Source organism: Trichomycterus rosablanca, chromosome 1 (assembly GCF_030014385.1).
Source record: "Trichomycterus rosablanca isolate fTriRos1 chromosome 1, fTriRos1.hap1, whole genome shotgun sequence".
Classification (NCBI taxonomy): domain Eukaryota; kingdom Metazoa; phylum Chordata; class Actinopteri; order Siluriformes; family Trichomycteridae; genus Trichomycterus; species Trichomycterus rosablanca.
Window position 1 is genome coordinate 87,031,372 of NC_085988.1, and position 17,500 is coordinate 87,048,871.

At 38.3% G+C, this 17,500-nt stretch overlaps 1 protein-coding gene across 1 annotated transcript in view; it reads left to right on the plus strand.

The window, feature by feature from the left end:
* Positions 1 to 9,273: 9,273 nt before the first annotated feature.
* The window catches only part of yeats4 (YEATS domain containing 4), a 13,799-nt gene continuing 5,572 nt past the window's right edge, over positions 9,274 to 17,500 (plus strand). The window contains exons 1-3 of the mRNA XM_062997327.1: positions 9,274 to 9,472; positions 14,552 to 14,671; positions 15,071 to 15,137. Coding sequence (XP_062853397.1) covers positions 9,422 to 9,472; positions 14,552 to 14,671; positions 15,071 to 15,137 — 238 coding nt within the window. The 5' untranslated portion in view covers positions 9,274 to 9,421. The remainder of the gene's footprint in view (positions 9,473 to 14,551; positions 14,672 to 15,070; positions 15,138 to 17,500) is intronic.

Below are 17,500 nucleotides of genomic sequence, written 5' to 3' on the forward strand. Positions count from 1 at the left end.
ATCCATTCCTGCATTTCATGCAACACATTCCAAAATAAGTTGGGACGGGGGTAATTTAGGGCTAGTCATTATTTGCATTTTCCACACTGTCCCAACTTTTTCTGATTTGGGGGTTGTATGATGCTACCACCACCATGTCTCACAGTAGGGACGGTGTTTCACCAGGTGATGTGCAAAGCCTGTTTTTTACATCAAGCTTCTGTTCTGCACAAACAGTTTCATCTTAAATCTCTTCAGACCAGAGAACCTCATGTTCCCAGAGTTCTTTACATGTCATGTAGATGTTTTCAAAGTGGTCTGTCAAACATCTTTTACTCAACTGGAGATTCATGCCTGATCCACGAAGTGCTGCAGAGATGGTTGTCCATCCAACAGGTTCTTCCATCTCTCCACAGGACTGTTAGTTTGAGCATGTTGTTATTTTCTATCTCCTTGACCAAGACCCTTGTTGTCCAGATGTCCAAATTGGCTGAATATAGCAATGGTTTCTGTAAAGAGGAAGTAAGCACACCCAAGGATTAAAGGATTAAGAGCTCACGTAAGAGAAGAGGCAAAGAAATAACGCACTCCGGCCAACTACCTTAGCGACTGAGGACTGACTCCTGCTTCAGAAACATAGGGAGGTTTATATCCAAACTGCCACTTAACACAGGACATACCAACAGAGGAGTGCCATAATGTTGTTGGCATACTCTGCCCAAAGAAGCTGTTTGACCAGGTTGACCCTCCCCATATGCCTGTTGAATTGAGGATGAAGTCCTAGGGACATTGTGATGAAGTCCCTGGAGTCTACAAAAAGTCTTTCAGACCCTCGGTCAGAAACATGATCCAGAGGCAGTCCATGGACACGGATGACCTTATCCAGAGTGATTTCGGCGGTCCCTTTGGCTGAAGAGAGTTTTGACAGAGCGATGAATTTGCAAGCCTTTGAGAACCTGTCTACTATGACTAGAATAACAGTGCTGCCTAGGGCTGGGCGATATATCGAGTTTTAAAGATATATTGATATATTTTTATATGAGATATAAGATAAGACAATATCGTTTATATCGATATAGATGCTGCGTTCCAGTTAGATCCGACAGTTCGCCTTTCTCTTCTCCCAGTTTGTCTCTGCACATCTTCACCTTGCCCCGCCTCTCTCGCATAATTCAAACAACACTTACATGAGAAAAAAACATTTATTTCAAAAGGACAAAATAAACTACAGGGAAGAGACGTACTGTGGTTGCATTAAGTTTCAGAAAAATCCTCTCTTGTGCCGAGATGTGACTGTGTTTGTTTCTGCTTTAATCATACGCACCATGAAAGAAGCAGATTTAACATCATAAGTTTATAGTTTATTTCTCAATTATTAAAGCAATAAGCCACGAGAGGCCGTGCATTACTGTGATTTTAGCACGGGGATGACGTTTTTGGCACGACGCGAAGCGGAGTGCCTAAAACTTCTTTCCCTGTGATAAAATCATAGCAGTAACGCACGGTCTCGAGTGGCTTATTGCTTTTATAAAACGGCGGTCAACATAAAATATAATAAATACAACAATGTTTAATTCATAAATGTATTTATTGTGTATAAACTTACAATAAAGCATTCTTCCGCGACGCAAAATAGTTCGATTAAATGTGTTGCTAGGCAACATGAGGGCGAAAATAGCATTAATTTATTCTATTCAGTGGCGTATTAATATGGGATGATGTGAGGTGGTCGTAGGTGCACGTTTATCGGGGATTTTACAACGGCTTCGAACGCGGCTTAGCCAATCAGATTTTAGGACCGGAACTATCCGTTTTATAATTGTCATTATACTATTAGCACTGCTCATTGTCTGTATGGTTTATCTGTAGCTCGGTTACGGCTCTCTCTCTCTCTTTCTCTCTCTGTGTCTCTCGCTCGCTCTCCACGATACTGAAAGTGTTTTTGGATTTGGATTGACATTAAACAGCTCTTATCATGACTGATTGATTCCTGAATGGGTGGATTACAGCCGATAAGAACTGCGCAGAAATAAAAATATATTATAACGGCTCCCAGAGACGCGACTCGGTTCCTTTTGTTAATTTCAAAGCGCCGTTCAATAGAATCGAATAATTCGCGAACGACCCGTCACTATTCACCAGTAAGTCCTGCAGGCAGCGATAGCATGGAGACGGATAAAGACATGACAGAAGGTATCGAAGAGGAGCTGCTTAGTAAAAAGAAAAATAATGGCTCAATTATTTGGAGACGGTTCGGATTCAAAGTGTCAGATGAGCAGCAGAATGATGTATTCTGTAGAGAATGCCGAAAACACGTCCAGACAAAAGGTTCGAGCACTACTAATCTTTTCCACCATCTACAACAGCGCCATAAAGTGCAGTACGAAGAGTGTGTGAAGCTTCCCCAGCCTCCTGCACCGAAACAAACCACGTTACAAAACTCATATACCCGTGCTGTGCCTTATGAGAGAAAAAGTGCAAGTCATTGTTATTTTTTCTCTGTATCTGTATCTGTTTAGATTTGAATTGCACAGCTGTGAGTCTTTTGTATTGCAGGAAAAGAACATTATTTTATTTGAGCGTTATTATTTAATATATGCCAATAGTTTATTTTTGAGCAATTTCTTATGTTCATCTATAGCTGAATGTTAATTAAAGTGCCTGTAAAAATTTGGAACATGTAGCTCTGTCTCAGAAGTGTCTTTTTGTTATTACCTTATGGGATGAAAAAATATCGAGATATATGTCGTATATCACCATTTAGATAAAATATATCAAGATATTATTTTTGATCCATATCGCCCAGCCCTAGTGCTGCCTTAAAGGAGTGGGGAGGGGGCAACCCCATCATGAAGTCTAGCACTAGGTGGGACCAGTGGCAAGTCTGGATAGGAAGTAAATGCTAGAGGTTCAGGGTTCTTTGTTGTGGGCACAGACCTCACAAGCCCCAGTGTACTCTTGCAAGTCACGGTCTGTTGAAGGCCACCAGAACCGTCTGCACAAAAACTCATGTGTTCTGTTGGCCCCTGGGTGGCAAAAGGGGAAGTTGTTGCCAAATGCTTGATATGAATAGCTTGCTTGGGGGCTATAGCCGGGAGCTCTTGTCTCAGACTCCATAAACATGAAGCGTTTGTGCTAATCTGCCTCACCTGTACGTGTCACTTTTAGCAGGCTAAGCTAACAACTCTCATTAATCAAATAATAATCAAACTTTATATAATGTGGTGAAACCGTTTCTGCTCAGCATGATGGAAGCACTTTTACTCTCCACAGTCTCTGCACCGGTTCTTGGAGTTCTGCTGGTTCTTTCCCTGTGTCTGAATGGGTTTCTGATCTACAAATTAAAACAGTACGTTACTTAACACACAGTCAACACACATGCTTAACACACACACTTAACATACACTCAACACAGAATCAACACAATCCACACACTCAGCACACACTCACCATACACTCAACATGAGAGCCAACATCCAATCAACACACACTCAATACACACTTAACACATGCTTAATACATTCACTCACTAGCGCCCTCTGCACACACCTAACACACACTCAACACATTGTAACAGTCAACTAAGATTAAACATACATTTAGTACCCACTTAAACTACATTCAACACACACAGCACACACAGTCAGCATACGCTTAACACACAAACTCATTATACACTTAATACACACTCTCAACACACACTCAACGTGGATTAAACAAACGCTAAACACACACTCAACAGTAAATCAACATAATCACCATATACTGAATATTTAACACACGTTCACCTCACATGTAAAACACAATCAACACACTTGTGCCTAGGAGAAAATGATGCTCATTTCAGGGTGTAGAGTTTAAAATATACAACCCCAATCAGAAAAAGTTGGGACAGTATGGAAAATACAAATAATAATAAAAACACAGAGTTTCTTACATTGACTTTTATTTGATGTCAGACAGGATGAAGCTGAGATATTTCATCTTTTATCTGCTCAACTTCATTTCATTTATTAATAATCATCCATTCCTGCATTTCAGGCCTGCAACACATTCCAAAAAAAGTTGGGACGGGGGCGATTTAGGGCTGAAAACACTAAATAATGATGTGATGTTAAACAGGTGATTGTGATCATGGTTTGGTACAAAAGCAGCACCAGGAAAGGCTGAGAGTCTCTGATGAGTAAAGATGATCAGAGGATCCAGTTTGTCCACAAATGTGTAAGAAAATGATTGAAATGTTTAAAAACAATGAACCTCAAAGAAAGATCTGAAGGGATTTGCATGTTCTCCCTCTACAGTGCAGAATATCATTAAACCATTCAAGGAATCAGGAGGAATTTCAGTGTGTAAAGGTCGAGGTTGCAGCTTAATCTGAACGCTCGTGATCCTCCATCCCTCAGACGCCATCAAGAACCTCCACTCAACACTAGCTGATATAACCACATGGGTGAGGGATTAGTTTATCAAACCTTTATCAGCTCTACAATACAGAGTTACTGCACTAATCATACTTAACACTTTACTGTGCACAAAAGAAGCCTCATGTTAACCATGTCCAGAAGCGGCGTCCACTTCTCTGGGCTCGGAGGAATCTAGGATGGACCATCACACAGTGGAAACGTGTATTTTTTGCCTGCAGTCCTGACCTGTCCCCAATAGAGAACGTGTGGAGGATTTTGAAACGACGACAACCCCCCGACGACACTAAATCACTCGGTCTCCTCGGTGCCAAAACCTCTTTTAAGTGGTGAAAAGGAACGGCGACGTTACAAAGTGGTAAATGCTTTACTGTCCCAACTTTTTCTGGAACGTGATGCAGGCCTGAAATGCAGGAATGGATGTTTATTAATAAATGAAATAAATGAAGTTGAGCAGATAAAAGATGAAATATCTCAGCTTCATCCTGTCTGACATCAAATAAAAGTCAATGTAAGAAACTCTGTGTTTTTATTTTATTTATATTTTACATACTGTCCCAACTTTTTCTGATTTCGGATTGTAGATGAATAAATCTTTAGTTATCCAGAATTATTTATATGCACTCTCACAAAATCTGTGTTTAACAGGAGGTTTTTACTTTTTAACTGGTTGATGATAAAATTAGAGCAAAACTTTTAGAACGATGTTGGACTGACAAGAAATTGTTTATAATTCTGTATTTTATTGAACATAAAAACAGTTTAAATTGTTGTGTTCTTTTTCAGATCCAGAAAAACTAAAGTGAGTTTTTCATGCTACTGCTTTAACCCGTTAAATACCGTTAAAAACCCGTTAATTTACCATAAACACAAGTTAAAATATAGAACAAATGTAAAAAAAAAGGTCTTCTTCTTCTTCTTCTTCTTATTATTATTATTATTATTATTATTATTATTATTATTACTGTTATAATTGTTATTGTTATTATTATTATTATTATTACTATTATTATTATTATTTATATTATTATTATTTATATTGTTATTATTATTACTGTTATTATTATTCTTATTGTTTATATTATTATTATTATTATTATTATTGTTATTATATTATTATTATTATTATTATTCTCTTTGTTTTGAAGGATGCAGATAAGGACGGTACTTATGCATCTCTTCAGCTCTCATCTATTCAAAACTCTGATTATGACACTCTCCAAATCCAAACAGGTTCCATCATTTCCTCCTTAATTATTTATTTATTATTATAAACCTGTTTATTTTTTAAAGATATTTTTAAGATCAGTACATTATAATTGTCGATTTTTGTATTTGTGTTTTAGGAGGAAAATAAAAAAGAACCCAAATCCTGGAGGCTGATTTTGTTACGCTGGATTTTCACTCACTAGTTCTGGATTCCTAATTCAAGAGTTTTGTTGTGAATTGTTTCTTTTTATCACTGATTTTATTATAATAAGGGTGGAGTAAGAGGGTTCCCACAAAACCACATCTGTTCAATAACTTTATTTGGAGCAACATTTCACTTCAAGCGTAGTCGGTTCCACTAAATATTTACATTTACAGCATTTAGCAGACGCTTGTATCCACAGTGACTTACAATTGTTACTGAATACAGTGCAAGCAACTGAGATAAGGGCCTTGCTCAGGGGCCCAACACTGCCAACCAGCGACCTTCTAATGACTAGAGTCCAGTGCTTTAACCATTAAGCTACCACCGCCCCAAATCCAGTTTCCATTTGTTCCTGCTGGTCAGAGTGTGGATTTATAAATCAAGGTTTGTTTATTTTGTCGATGAGACCTAATCAGCCAAAGTGGGCGATTAAATTCGATGCAGCTATTAGTGAAGGATTCAGTGTCGACCAGGTCATGTGCAGCTTGTGCCAGGTAGAAGTTTAGGGTGTCCATGCGTCCGGTTATTCATCTGCCTGTCTGCAGTCCAGTGCGATGCCTGTACGGACGTGTACTCGTCCTCCTTTGGAAGCGAACCGATGCTTGTAGGGATCATAATTAATTTGCCTGTCATTTGGAAGAACATGAAAGTTGAATTTTAGGATTTTTTGAATGTGCTGAGTAAAACCTTCATTAATGTGCTGATGTTGTACTTAGTTTAGTTTAATCACAATTAAATCAGTCAAGCTTTTGATTGGTTTGATGCCCTCCTGTTTGTGGTTATGGAAGTGGTCATGCTGTTATCACAGTGTACCTGATTTAAAGAAACTGCTACCAAACACAGAAACACCTACTAAAGCTCATGAGGCTGCTCGTTAAAATATAAACCTAAATAAACAGCTAGTGTAAATGTGTAATAATAATAAAAAGTTTACTTCCCTTCAGCATCGAACCTCCAGTGTTATTTTTGTGATTTATTTTATTTCAGTGTTTAATTATTATAGCAGCGCTGCCGTTTATTAGTTCTTGTGTTCAATTGCGCTTAGCCTTGTTAGCGTTAACGATTAGCATTTTACTTTATTTAGCATCTTACGTTAGCACATTAGCATTATCGCCTTTATATTATATAGGGTTGCCAACCGTCCCGTAAAATACAGAATTGTTCCGTATTGAACTGATACAGGACGCGCTCTGTTCCGTATTTTTATCAGTGGGAGAGAAACGCTGCAGATTAGACTGAGACGGGGTGAAGTGTGTATGAAACAGAAGGAAACTATGAATGAACTATTGAGAATAAATGTTACATGAAGTTCTTTATGTTGTTTTGCCTAAAATATGGTTCTGATTTATTATTATAAAGAATGAAAATAATTTATGCTAAACAGCTTAAATAAAACATTTTGATGATGTTCCTATGATGGTGTAAGATATGTTATATTTTTATAACCCCCCCCCCCCCCCCCCCCACCGCTCCCGCTCAGGTAAACACCTGCCATACCACCCCCACCCGCCATCTGCCAACCCACCATCCCAGGGTGTTCCTTATTTCCAGTTCTGAAAGTTTGCAACCATAATTTAATATATATATTTATCTCACACTGGTCACATTCAGAAGTATTGTAGCGTCGGCACAGGCTTTACCCAGAAAGCCTTGCGGCAGTGGTGTCTAAGCTCACCGTAGCCGTGTATCCCGTTGTTGGGAGTGGGGTGGCTGCAGTGAGGGTTGGGTAAGTAGCTTATATGTTTGTCTGTTGTATGAATGTATGTGTGTCTGAATGGGTGTCTGAATGGGTGTCTGTCCCTAAACCACTGAATGAACTGCCAAAGGCAGCTCACTCGCGGCCCTGACGCTATCCTTCCTGCTCGCCGGCGCCACATTGGTGTCAGAAGTGGGATTGTGGCATTTGGGTGGCTCTGGTGGTACAGTGGGCCAATATGTCCGGTCTGTTTGAGAGCGCTAGCCCAGGTGGCTGTAGGGGCAAGGTGCCCGGTCCAGCAGTGGGTGGAAGAGCGGCTCGGCAGTGTAATGGGGTGCGGTCTGGCCGAGGAGCCACCCAGTGGACGCTGGTGAGTAGGTCACCGGGACGGTTGACCATTAGGGAGGGGGCAGTGTAGCGTCGGCACAGGCTTTACCCAGAAAGCCTTGCAGCAGTGGTGTCTAAGCTCACCGTAGCCGTGTATTCCGTTGTTGGGAGTGGGGTGGCTGCAGTGAGGGTTGGGTAAGTAGCTTATATGTTTGTCTGTTGTATGAATGTATGTGTGTCTGAATGGGTGTCTGAATGGGTGTCTGTCCCTAAACCACTGAATGAACGCGGCCCTGACGCTATCCTTCCTGCTCGCCGGCGCCACAGTATATAGTACATATCATCACTTTGGGTGTTTGTGTAATTTACACAAGAGTTTTTTTTATTAGTTTTTTATTATTAAAATTGTTCCTGTGGGGGTTTGTGCTTGTGTCCTCTTTTGTATTATTCTGTGAGTCTGTTATAAATAAATACTTGCTTTAGTGTTTGTAACTCGTGTCTTAGTGTCTTATTGTTGCATTTTACACCAAAGTATGTAATTAATTAAAAATATTTAAACATAACACAGTTACAGAACTGGTGTTATGTGGCTTTCAGTACTGTACTGTGTACAGTATAAATTGCCTGTGCAGGTTTTTAAATCTATGATTATTATTATTATTATTACAATTATTATTAGTATTATTATTATTATCATAATCATTATTATTATTATTATTAATATTATTATTACTATTATTAGTAGTATTATCATCATTATTGTTATTATTATTATTGTTATTATTATTAATATTGTTATTACTATTATTATTATTAATATCACTATTATTATTATTATTATTATTATTATTATTATTATTATTATTGGTAAACCTGTTTATTTTATAGTAGTTGATAAAGTTTATTTAGCATTAGCACTGCGTCAATGTTTTGTGATGTACACTGTACAATCTATCATTAAAGATTTATCATTTAAATTCATATTAATTATACAGATTTTATGAAAATGCAGCCTGAATGATATTCATAACAAATATAGATAATCGGTTCCACTGAATAGTTCATGACTGTGTTTGATATTAAACCTGAACTGATGAATCTTGTGTAAGCAGTAACTACCTGTCCTGTCATGAATGGAACCAAAGTGTAAAACATCACGTTATAATCCTAATAAACAGATAAATAAATAAATACATAAATAAATGTACTGGGTTTGTAACTGCATTGAACCCAGTGATTCCTAAAAAATATCACCCACCTCGACCCTAACCAGGATAAAGCTGCGGTAAACATGAAAATGGCATGAAATACTACTACTAATAATAATGACTTATATTATTATTGTTATTATCATTATTACTTTTTGCAGTGCTTTATTATGTTCTCGTAGATCAGAACTTTTATTTTGAAGTGTGATGTACTGGCGCTGCTGCTGCTGGATTCACACAGTGTTTCGGTGCTAATACTGAGTGTGATGGAGCTTTATTCTTTACAATCACACACTGACGCCTTTATATTATAATTCTATTCTATATTCTATATAGAATCATAATACAATTATTCACTGGAGAGTTTAATTATACTATGTTCAAGAATATGGCGGAGTTCGGACCTGATTCTGGTGGTCGCGTTAAGGTAAACAATGCCTGTTAGCTTAGCATAGTCAGCTCAGCGCGGTGGAGCGGGTAGTTAGCATTAGCATTAGCTCCTTTCGAGTGAATGAGCAGTTTATTAGGAACACCTAACTACTGCCTACATTTATGAATTATATTATGAGTACAGATGAACCTTGTGAGTATACAATTACTGACTGTAGCCCATCTGCACACTACAGTACCTTACTTATGTACCTCAGGTGTAGAGCTGCACTGAGCAGATGATGTTTTGGTGGTGATTTATTCTCACCGCTGACACTGACATGCTACTGATATAGTGGTGAGTGTAGCAGGTGCAGCAGTGTTGTTGGGATTATCACATGTATATTTACAGTTAACACGTGTGTGTTTATAATTGTAATAATAATTGTTGTATTGTGTGTGTAGGGAGTGTAGCAGGTGCAGCAGTGTTGTTGGGATTAATAATAATAACAGTTTGATTGTATTTGATTGTGTGTGTAGGAGTGTAGCAGGTGCAGCAGTGTTGTTGGGAGTAATAATAATAATAGTTTGATTGTATTTGATTGTGTGTGTAGGGAGTGTAGCAGGTGCAGCAGTGTTGTTGGGATTAATAATAATAACAGTTTGATTGTATTTGATTGTGTGTGTAGGGAGTGTAGCAGGTGCAGCAGTGTTGTTGGGATTAATAATAATAACAGTTTGATTGTATTTGATTGTGTGTGTAGGGAGTGTAGCAGGTGCAGCAGTGTTGTTGGGATTAATAATAATAACAGTTTGATTGTATTTGATTGTGTGTGTAGGAGTGTAGCAGGTGCAGCAGTGTTGTTGGGATTAATAATAATAACAGTTTGATTGTATTTGATTGTGTGTGTAGGAGTGTAGCAGGTGCAGCAGTGTTGTTGGGATTAATAATAATAACAGTTTGATTGTATTTGATTGTGTGTGTAGGAGTGTAGCAGGTGCAGCAGTGTTGTTGGGATTAATAATAATAACAGTTTGATTGTATTTGATTGTGTGTGTAGGAGTGTAGCAGGTGCAGCAGTGTTGTTGGGATTAATAATAATAACAGTTTGATTGTATTTGATTGTGTGTGTAGGGAGTGTAGCAGGTGCAGCAGTGTTGTTGGGATTAATAATAATAACAGTTTGATTGTATTTGATTGTGTGTGTAGGAGTGTAGCAGGTGCAGCAGTGTTGTTGGGATTAATAATAATAACAGTTTGATTGTATTTGATTGTGTGTGTAGGAGTGTAGCAGGTGCAGCAGTGTTGTTGGGAGTAATAATAATAACAGTTTGATTGTATTTGATTGTGTGTGTAGGAGTGTAGCAGGTGCAGCAGTGTTGTTGGGATTAATAATAATAACAGTTTGATTGTATTTGATTGTGTGTGTAGGAGTGTAGCAGGTGCAGCAGTGTTGTTGGGATTAATAATAATAACAGTTTGATTGTATTTGATTGTGTGTGTAGGAGTGTAGCAGGTGCAGCAGTGTTGTTGGGAGTAATAATAATAACAGTTTGATTGTATTTGATTGTGTGTGTAGGAGTGTAGCAGGTGCAGCAGTGTTGTTGGGAGTAATAATAATAACAGTTTGATTGTATTTGATTGTGTGTGTAGGAGTGTAGCAGGTGCAGCAGTGTTGTTGGGATTAATAATAATAACAGTTTGATTGTATTTGATTGTGTGTGTAGGAGTGTAGCAGGTGCAGCAGTGTTGTTGGGATTAATAATAATAACAGTTTGATTGTATTTGATTGTGTGTGTAGGGAGTGTAGCAGGTGCAGCAGTGTTGTTGGGATTAATAATAATAACAGTTTGATTGTATTTGATTGTGTGTGTAGGGAGTGTAGCAGGTGCAGCAGTGTTGTTGGGATTAATAATAATAACAGTTTGATTGTATTTGATTGTGTGTGTAGGAGTGTAGCAGGTGCAGCAGTGTTGTTGGGAGTAATAATAATAACAGTTTGATTGTATTTGATTGTGTGTGTAGGGAGTGTAGCAGGTGCAGCAGTGTTGTTGGGATTAATAATAATAACAGTTTGATTGTATTTGATTGTGTGTGTAGGGAGTGTAGCAGGTGCAGCAGTGTTGTTGGGATTAATAATAATAACAGTTTGATTGTATTTGATTGTGTGTGTAGGGAGTGTAGCAGGTGCAGCAGTGTTGTTGGGATTAATAATAATAACAGTTTGATTGTATTTGATTGTGTGTGTAGGAGTGTAGCAGGTGCAGCAGTGTTGTTGGGAGTAATAATAATAACAGTTTGATTGTATTTGATTGTGTGTGTAGGGAGTGTAGCAGGTGCAGCAGTGTTGTTGGGAGTAATAATAATAACAGTTTGATTGTATTTGATTGTGTGTGTAGGAGTGTAGCAGGTGCAGCAGTGTTGTTGGGAGTAATAATAATAACAGTTTGATTGTATTTGATTGTGTGTGTAGGAGTGTAGCAGGTGCAGCAGTGTTGTTGGGAGTAATAATAATAATAGTTTGATTGTATTTGATTGTGTGTGTAGGGAGTGTAGCAGGTGCAGCAGTGTTGTTGGGATTAATAATAATAATAGTTTGATTGTATTTGATTGTGTGTGTAGGAGTGTAGCAGGTGCAGCAGTGTTGTTGGGATTAATAATAATAATAGTTTGATTGTATTTGATTGTGTGTGTAGGAGTGTAGCAGGTGCAGCAGTGTTGTTGGGATTAATAATAATAACAGTTTGATTGTATTTGATTGTGTGTGTAGGGAGTGTAGCAGGTGCAGCAGTGTTGTTGGGAGTAATAATAATAACAGTTTGATTGTATTTGATTGTGTGTGTAGGAGTGTAGCAGGTGCAGCAGTGTTGTTGGGATTAATAATAATAGTTTGATTGTATTTGATTGTGTGTGTAGGGAGTGTAGCAGGTGCAGCAGTGTTGTTGGGATTAATAATAATAATAGTTTGATTGTATTTGATTGTGTGTGTAGGAGTGTAGCAGGTGCAGCAGTGTTGTTGGGATTAATAATAATAATAGTTTGATTGTATTTGATTGTGTGTGTAGGAGTGTAGCAGGTGCAGCAGTGTTGTTGGGATTAATAATAATAACAGTTTGATTGTATTTGATTGTGTGTGTAGGGAGTGTAGCAGGTGCAGCAGTGTTGTTGGGAGTAATAATAATAATAGTTTGATTGTATTTGATTGTGTGTGTAGGGAGTGTAGCAGGTGCAGCAGTGTTGTTGGGATTAATAATAATAACAGTTTGATTGTATTTGATTGTGTGTGTAGGGAGTGTAGCAGGTGCAGCAGTGTTGTTGGGATTAATAATAATAACAGTTTGATTGTATTTGATTGTGTGTGTAGGAGTGTAGCAGGTGCAGCAGTGTTGTTGGGATTAATAATAATAACAGTTTGATTGTATTTGATTGTGTGTGTAGGAGTGTAGCAGGTGCAGCAGTGTTGTTGGGATTAATAATAATAATAGTTTGATTGTATTTGATTGTGTGTGTAGGAGTGTAGCAGGTGCAGCAGTGTTGTTGGGATTAATAATAATAACAGTTTGATTGTATTTGATTGTGTGTGTAGGGAGTGTAGCAGGTGCAGCAGTGTTGTTGGGAGTAATAATAATAACAGTTTGATTGTATTTGATTGTGTGTGTAGGGAGTGTAGCAGGTGCAGCAGTGTTGTTGGGAGTAATAATAATAACAGTTTGATTGTATTTGATTGTGTGTGTAGGAGTGTAGCAGGTGCAGCAGTGTTGTTGGGATTAATAATAACAGTTTGATTGTATTTGATTGTGTGTGTAGGAGTGTAGCAGGTGCAGCAGTGTTGTTGGGAGTAATAATAATAATAGTTTGATTGTATTTGATTGTGTGTGTAGGAGTGTAGCAGGTGCAGCAGTGTTGTTGGGAGTAATAATAATAACAGTTTGATTGTATTTGATTGTGTGTGTAGGAGTGTAGCAGGTGCAGCAGTGTTGTTGGGATTAATAATAATAACAGTTTGATTGTATTTGATTGTGTGTGTAGGAGTGTAGCAGGTGCAGCAGTGTTGTTGGGAGTAATAATAATAACAGTTTGATTGTATTTGATTGTGTGTGTAGGAGTGTAGCAGGTGCAGCAGTGTTGTTGGGAGTAATAATAATAACAGTTTGATTGTATTTGATTGTGTGTGTAGGAGTGTAGCAGGTGCAGCAGTGTTGTTGGGATTAATAATAATAACAGTTTGATTGTATTTGATTGTGTGTGTAGGGAGTGTAGCAGGTGCAGCAGTGTTGTTGGGAGTAATAATAATAACAGTTTGATTGTATTTGATTGTGTGTGTAGGAGTGTAGCAGGTGCAGCAGTGTTGTTGGGATTAATAATAATAACAGTTTGATTGTATTTGATTGTGTGTGTAGGGAGTGTAGCAGGTGCAGCAGTGTTGTTGGGAGTAATAATAATAATAGTTTGATTGTATTTGATTGTGTGTGTAGGGAGTGTAGCAGGTGCAGCAGTGTTGTTGGGATTAATAATAATAACAGTTTGATTGTATTTGATTGTGTGTGTAGGAGTGTAGCAGGTGCAGCAGTGTTGTTGGGATTAATAATAATAACAGTTTGATTGTATTTGATTGTGTGTGTAGGGAGTGTAGCAGGTGCAGCAGTGTTGTTGGGATTAATAATAATAACAGTTTGATTGTATTTGATTGTGTGTGTAGGAGTGTAGCAGGTGCAGCAGTGTTGTTGGGATTAATAATAATAACAGTTTGATTGTATTTGATTGTGTGTGTAGGGAGTGTAGCAGGTGCAGCAGTGTTGTTGGGATTAATAATAATAACAGTTTGATTGTATTTGATTGTGTGTGTAGGAGTGTAGCAGGTGCAGCAGTGTTGTTGGGAGTAATAATAATAATAGTTTGATTGTATTTGATTGTGTGTGTAGGAGTGTAGCAGGTGCAGCAGTGTTGTTGGGAGTAATAATAATAATAGTTTGATTGTATTTGATTGTGTGTGTAGGGAGTGTAGCAGGTGCAGCAGTGTTGTTGGGAGTAATAATAATAATAGTTTGATTGTATTTGATTGTGTGTGTAGGGAGTGTAGCAGGTGCAGCAGTGTTGTTGGGAGTAATAATAATAACAGTTTGATTGTGTGTGTAGGGAGTGACGATCGTGAAGCCCATCGTGTTCGGTAACGTGGCTCGCTACTTTGGGAAGAAGAGAGAGGAGGACGGACACACCCATCAGTGGACTGTTTATGTTAAACCCTATAGAAATGAGGTGTGTGTGTTAGTGTGTGTATATTACTGTGTGTGTGTGTGTGTTAGTGTGTGTGTTTGTGTGTGTGTGTGTGTGTGTGTGTGTGTATATTTCAGTGTGTGTGTATTACTGTGTGTGTATATTACTGTGTGTGTGTGTGTTCGTGTGTGTGTGTGTCACAGTGTGTTGCAGTATGTGTATGCCTTTGTGTATGTGTGTTATAGTGTGTGTGTATTACTGTGTGTGTGTGTGTGTGTTACAGTGTAGTTGTGTGTGTATATTACAGTGTGTTACGATGTGTATATGTTAGTGTTAGTGTGTGTGTGTGTTAATGTGTATATTACAGTGTGTGTTAGAGTGTGTATATATTAGTGTTAGTGTGTGTTAGAGTGTGTGTAACATGTATCTGGTGTGTAACAGGACATGTCGGCGTATGTAAAAAAGATCCAGTTTAAACTACACGAGAGCTACGGGAACCCACTGAGAGGTGAAGCTTTCATTCATTCATCTATTCACCTGTTCATTCATTTATTTACAGTGGGGCCAAAAAGTATTTAGTCAGCCACTGATTGTGCAAGTTCTCCTACTTAGAAAGATGAGAGAGGTCTGTAATTTTCATCATAGCTACACTTCAACTATGAGAGACAAAATGAGAAAAAAAAATCCAGGAAATCACATTGTAGGATTTTTAAAGAATTTATTTTTAAATTATGGTGGAAAATAAGTATTTGGTCAATAACAAAAGTTCAACTCAATACTTTGTAACATGACCTTTGTTGGCAATGACAGAGGTGAAACGTTTCCTGTAAGTCTTCACCAGGTCTGCACACACTGTAGCTGCTATTTTGGCCCATTCCTCCATGCAGATCTCCTCTAGAGCAGTGATGTTTTGGGGCTGTCGCTGGCTAACACGGACTCCACACATTTTCTATGGGGTTGAGGTCTGGAGACTGGCTAGGCCACTCCAGGACCTTGAAATGCTTTTTACGGAGCCACTCCTTCGTTGCCCGAGCGGTGTGTTTGGGATCATTGTCATGCTGGAAGACCCAGCCACGTTCCATCTTCAATGCTCTCACTGATGGAAGGAGGTTTTGGCTTAAAATCTCACGATACACGACCCCGTTCATTCTTCCCTTAACACGGATCAGTCGTCCTGTCCCCTTTGCAGAAAAACAGCCCCAAAGCATGATGTTTCCACCCCCATGCTTCACAGTAGGTACGGTGTTTACTCAGCATTCTTCTTCCTCCAAACACCACGAGTTGAGTTTTTACCAAAAAGTTCCATTTTGGTTTCATCTGACCACATGATATTCTCCCAATCCTCTTCTGGATCATCCATATGCTCTCTGGCAAACTTCAGACAGGCCTGGACATGTACTGGCTTAAGCAGGGGGACACGCCTGGCACTGCAGGATTTGAGTCCCTCTCGGCGTAGTGTGTTACTGATGGTAGCCTTTGTTACTTTGGTCCCAGCTCTCTGCAGGTCATTCATCAGGTCCATCCGTGTAGTTCTGGGATTTTTGCTCACCGTTCTCATGATCATTTTGACCCCACGGGATCGAGGGAGATTATCAATGGTCTTGTATGGCTTCCATTTTCTTACAATTGCTCCCACAGTTGATTTATTCACACCGACCTGCTTGCCTATTGTAGATTCACTCTTCCCAGCCTGGTGCAGGTCTACAATTTTCTTCCTGGTGTCCTTCGACAGCTCTTTGGTCTTGGCCATGGTTGAGTTTGGAGTCTGACTGTTTGAGGCTGTGGACAGGTGTCTTTTATACAGATAACGAGGTCAAACAGGTGCCTATAATACAGGTAACGAGTGGAGGACAGAAGAGCTTCTTAAAGAAGAAGTTACAGGTCTGTGAGAGCCAGAAATCTTGCTTATTTGTTAGTGACCAAATACTTATTTTCCACCATAATTCACAAATAAATTCTTTAAAAATCCTACAATGTGATTTCCTGGATTTTTTTTTCTCATTTTGTCTCTCATAGTTGAAGTGTAGTTATGATGAAAATTACAGACCTCTCTCATCTTTCTAAGTAGGAGAACCTGCACAATCAGTGGCTGACTAAATACTTCTTGACCCCACTGTATCTATCAGTTCAGTCAATAATCAACCCCTCAATTCATTCATTAATCAATCCAATTATTTTTATCCATTTATTTATTCATCGATTCATTCATTTATTTAATAATTCATTCATTCATCCTCCATTTATTGATCAATCCATCCATTCATTTATCCATCAGCTCATAGATTTTTTTCATCCATTTATTCATTTAATAATTCATTCAGCTTCCATTCATCCATCAGTTTGATCAGTCATTAATTAACCCCCTCAATTTAAGTTCATTCATTCATTCATTTATTTATTATTGAAGAATGACAGAGTTGTTTATTTATGAGTTTGTTGTGTGTGTGTGTGTGTGTGTCAAGTCAAGTCAAGTCAACTTTATTTATATAGCGCTTTTTACAATATACATTGTCTCAAAGCAACTTTACAAAATCCAGGACCAACAGATACAAAAACCCCTGTTGAGCAAGCCGAGGGCGACTGTGGCAAGGAAAAACTCCCTGAAAATTACAGGAAGAAACCTTGAGAGGAACCAGACTCAACAGGGCCCATCCTTCTTGGGTGGTCTGGAGGATACTTTAAATAAATACACGATTTACACAAATCATACAAACACAGAATTGAATGATCTAAAAGTCATACAGTGGTAATAAATAGATAAATAAACAATTAAATAATAATAGAGTTGTTATCCGCTCTAGTCTTCAATAAAGTCTGTAGTGATTTCTTGTCGTTGCAATTACTCCAGACCCGTCACATCTGACAGGAGCA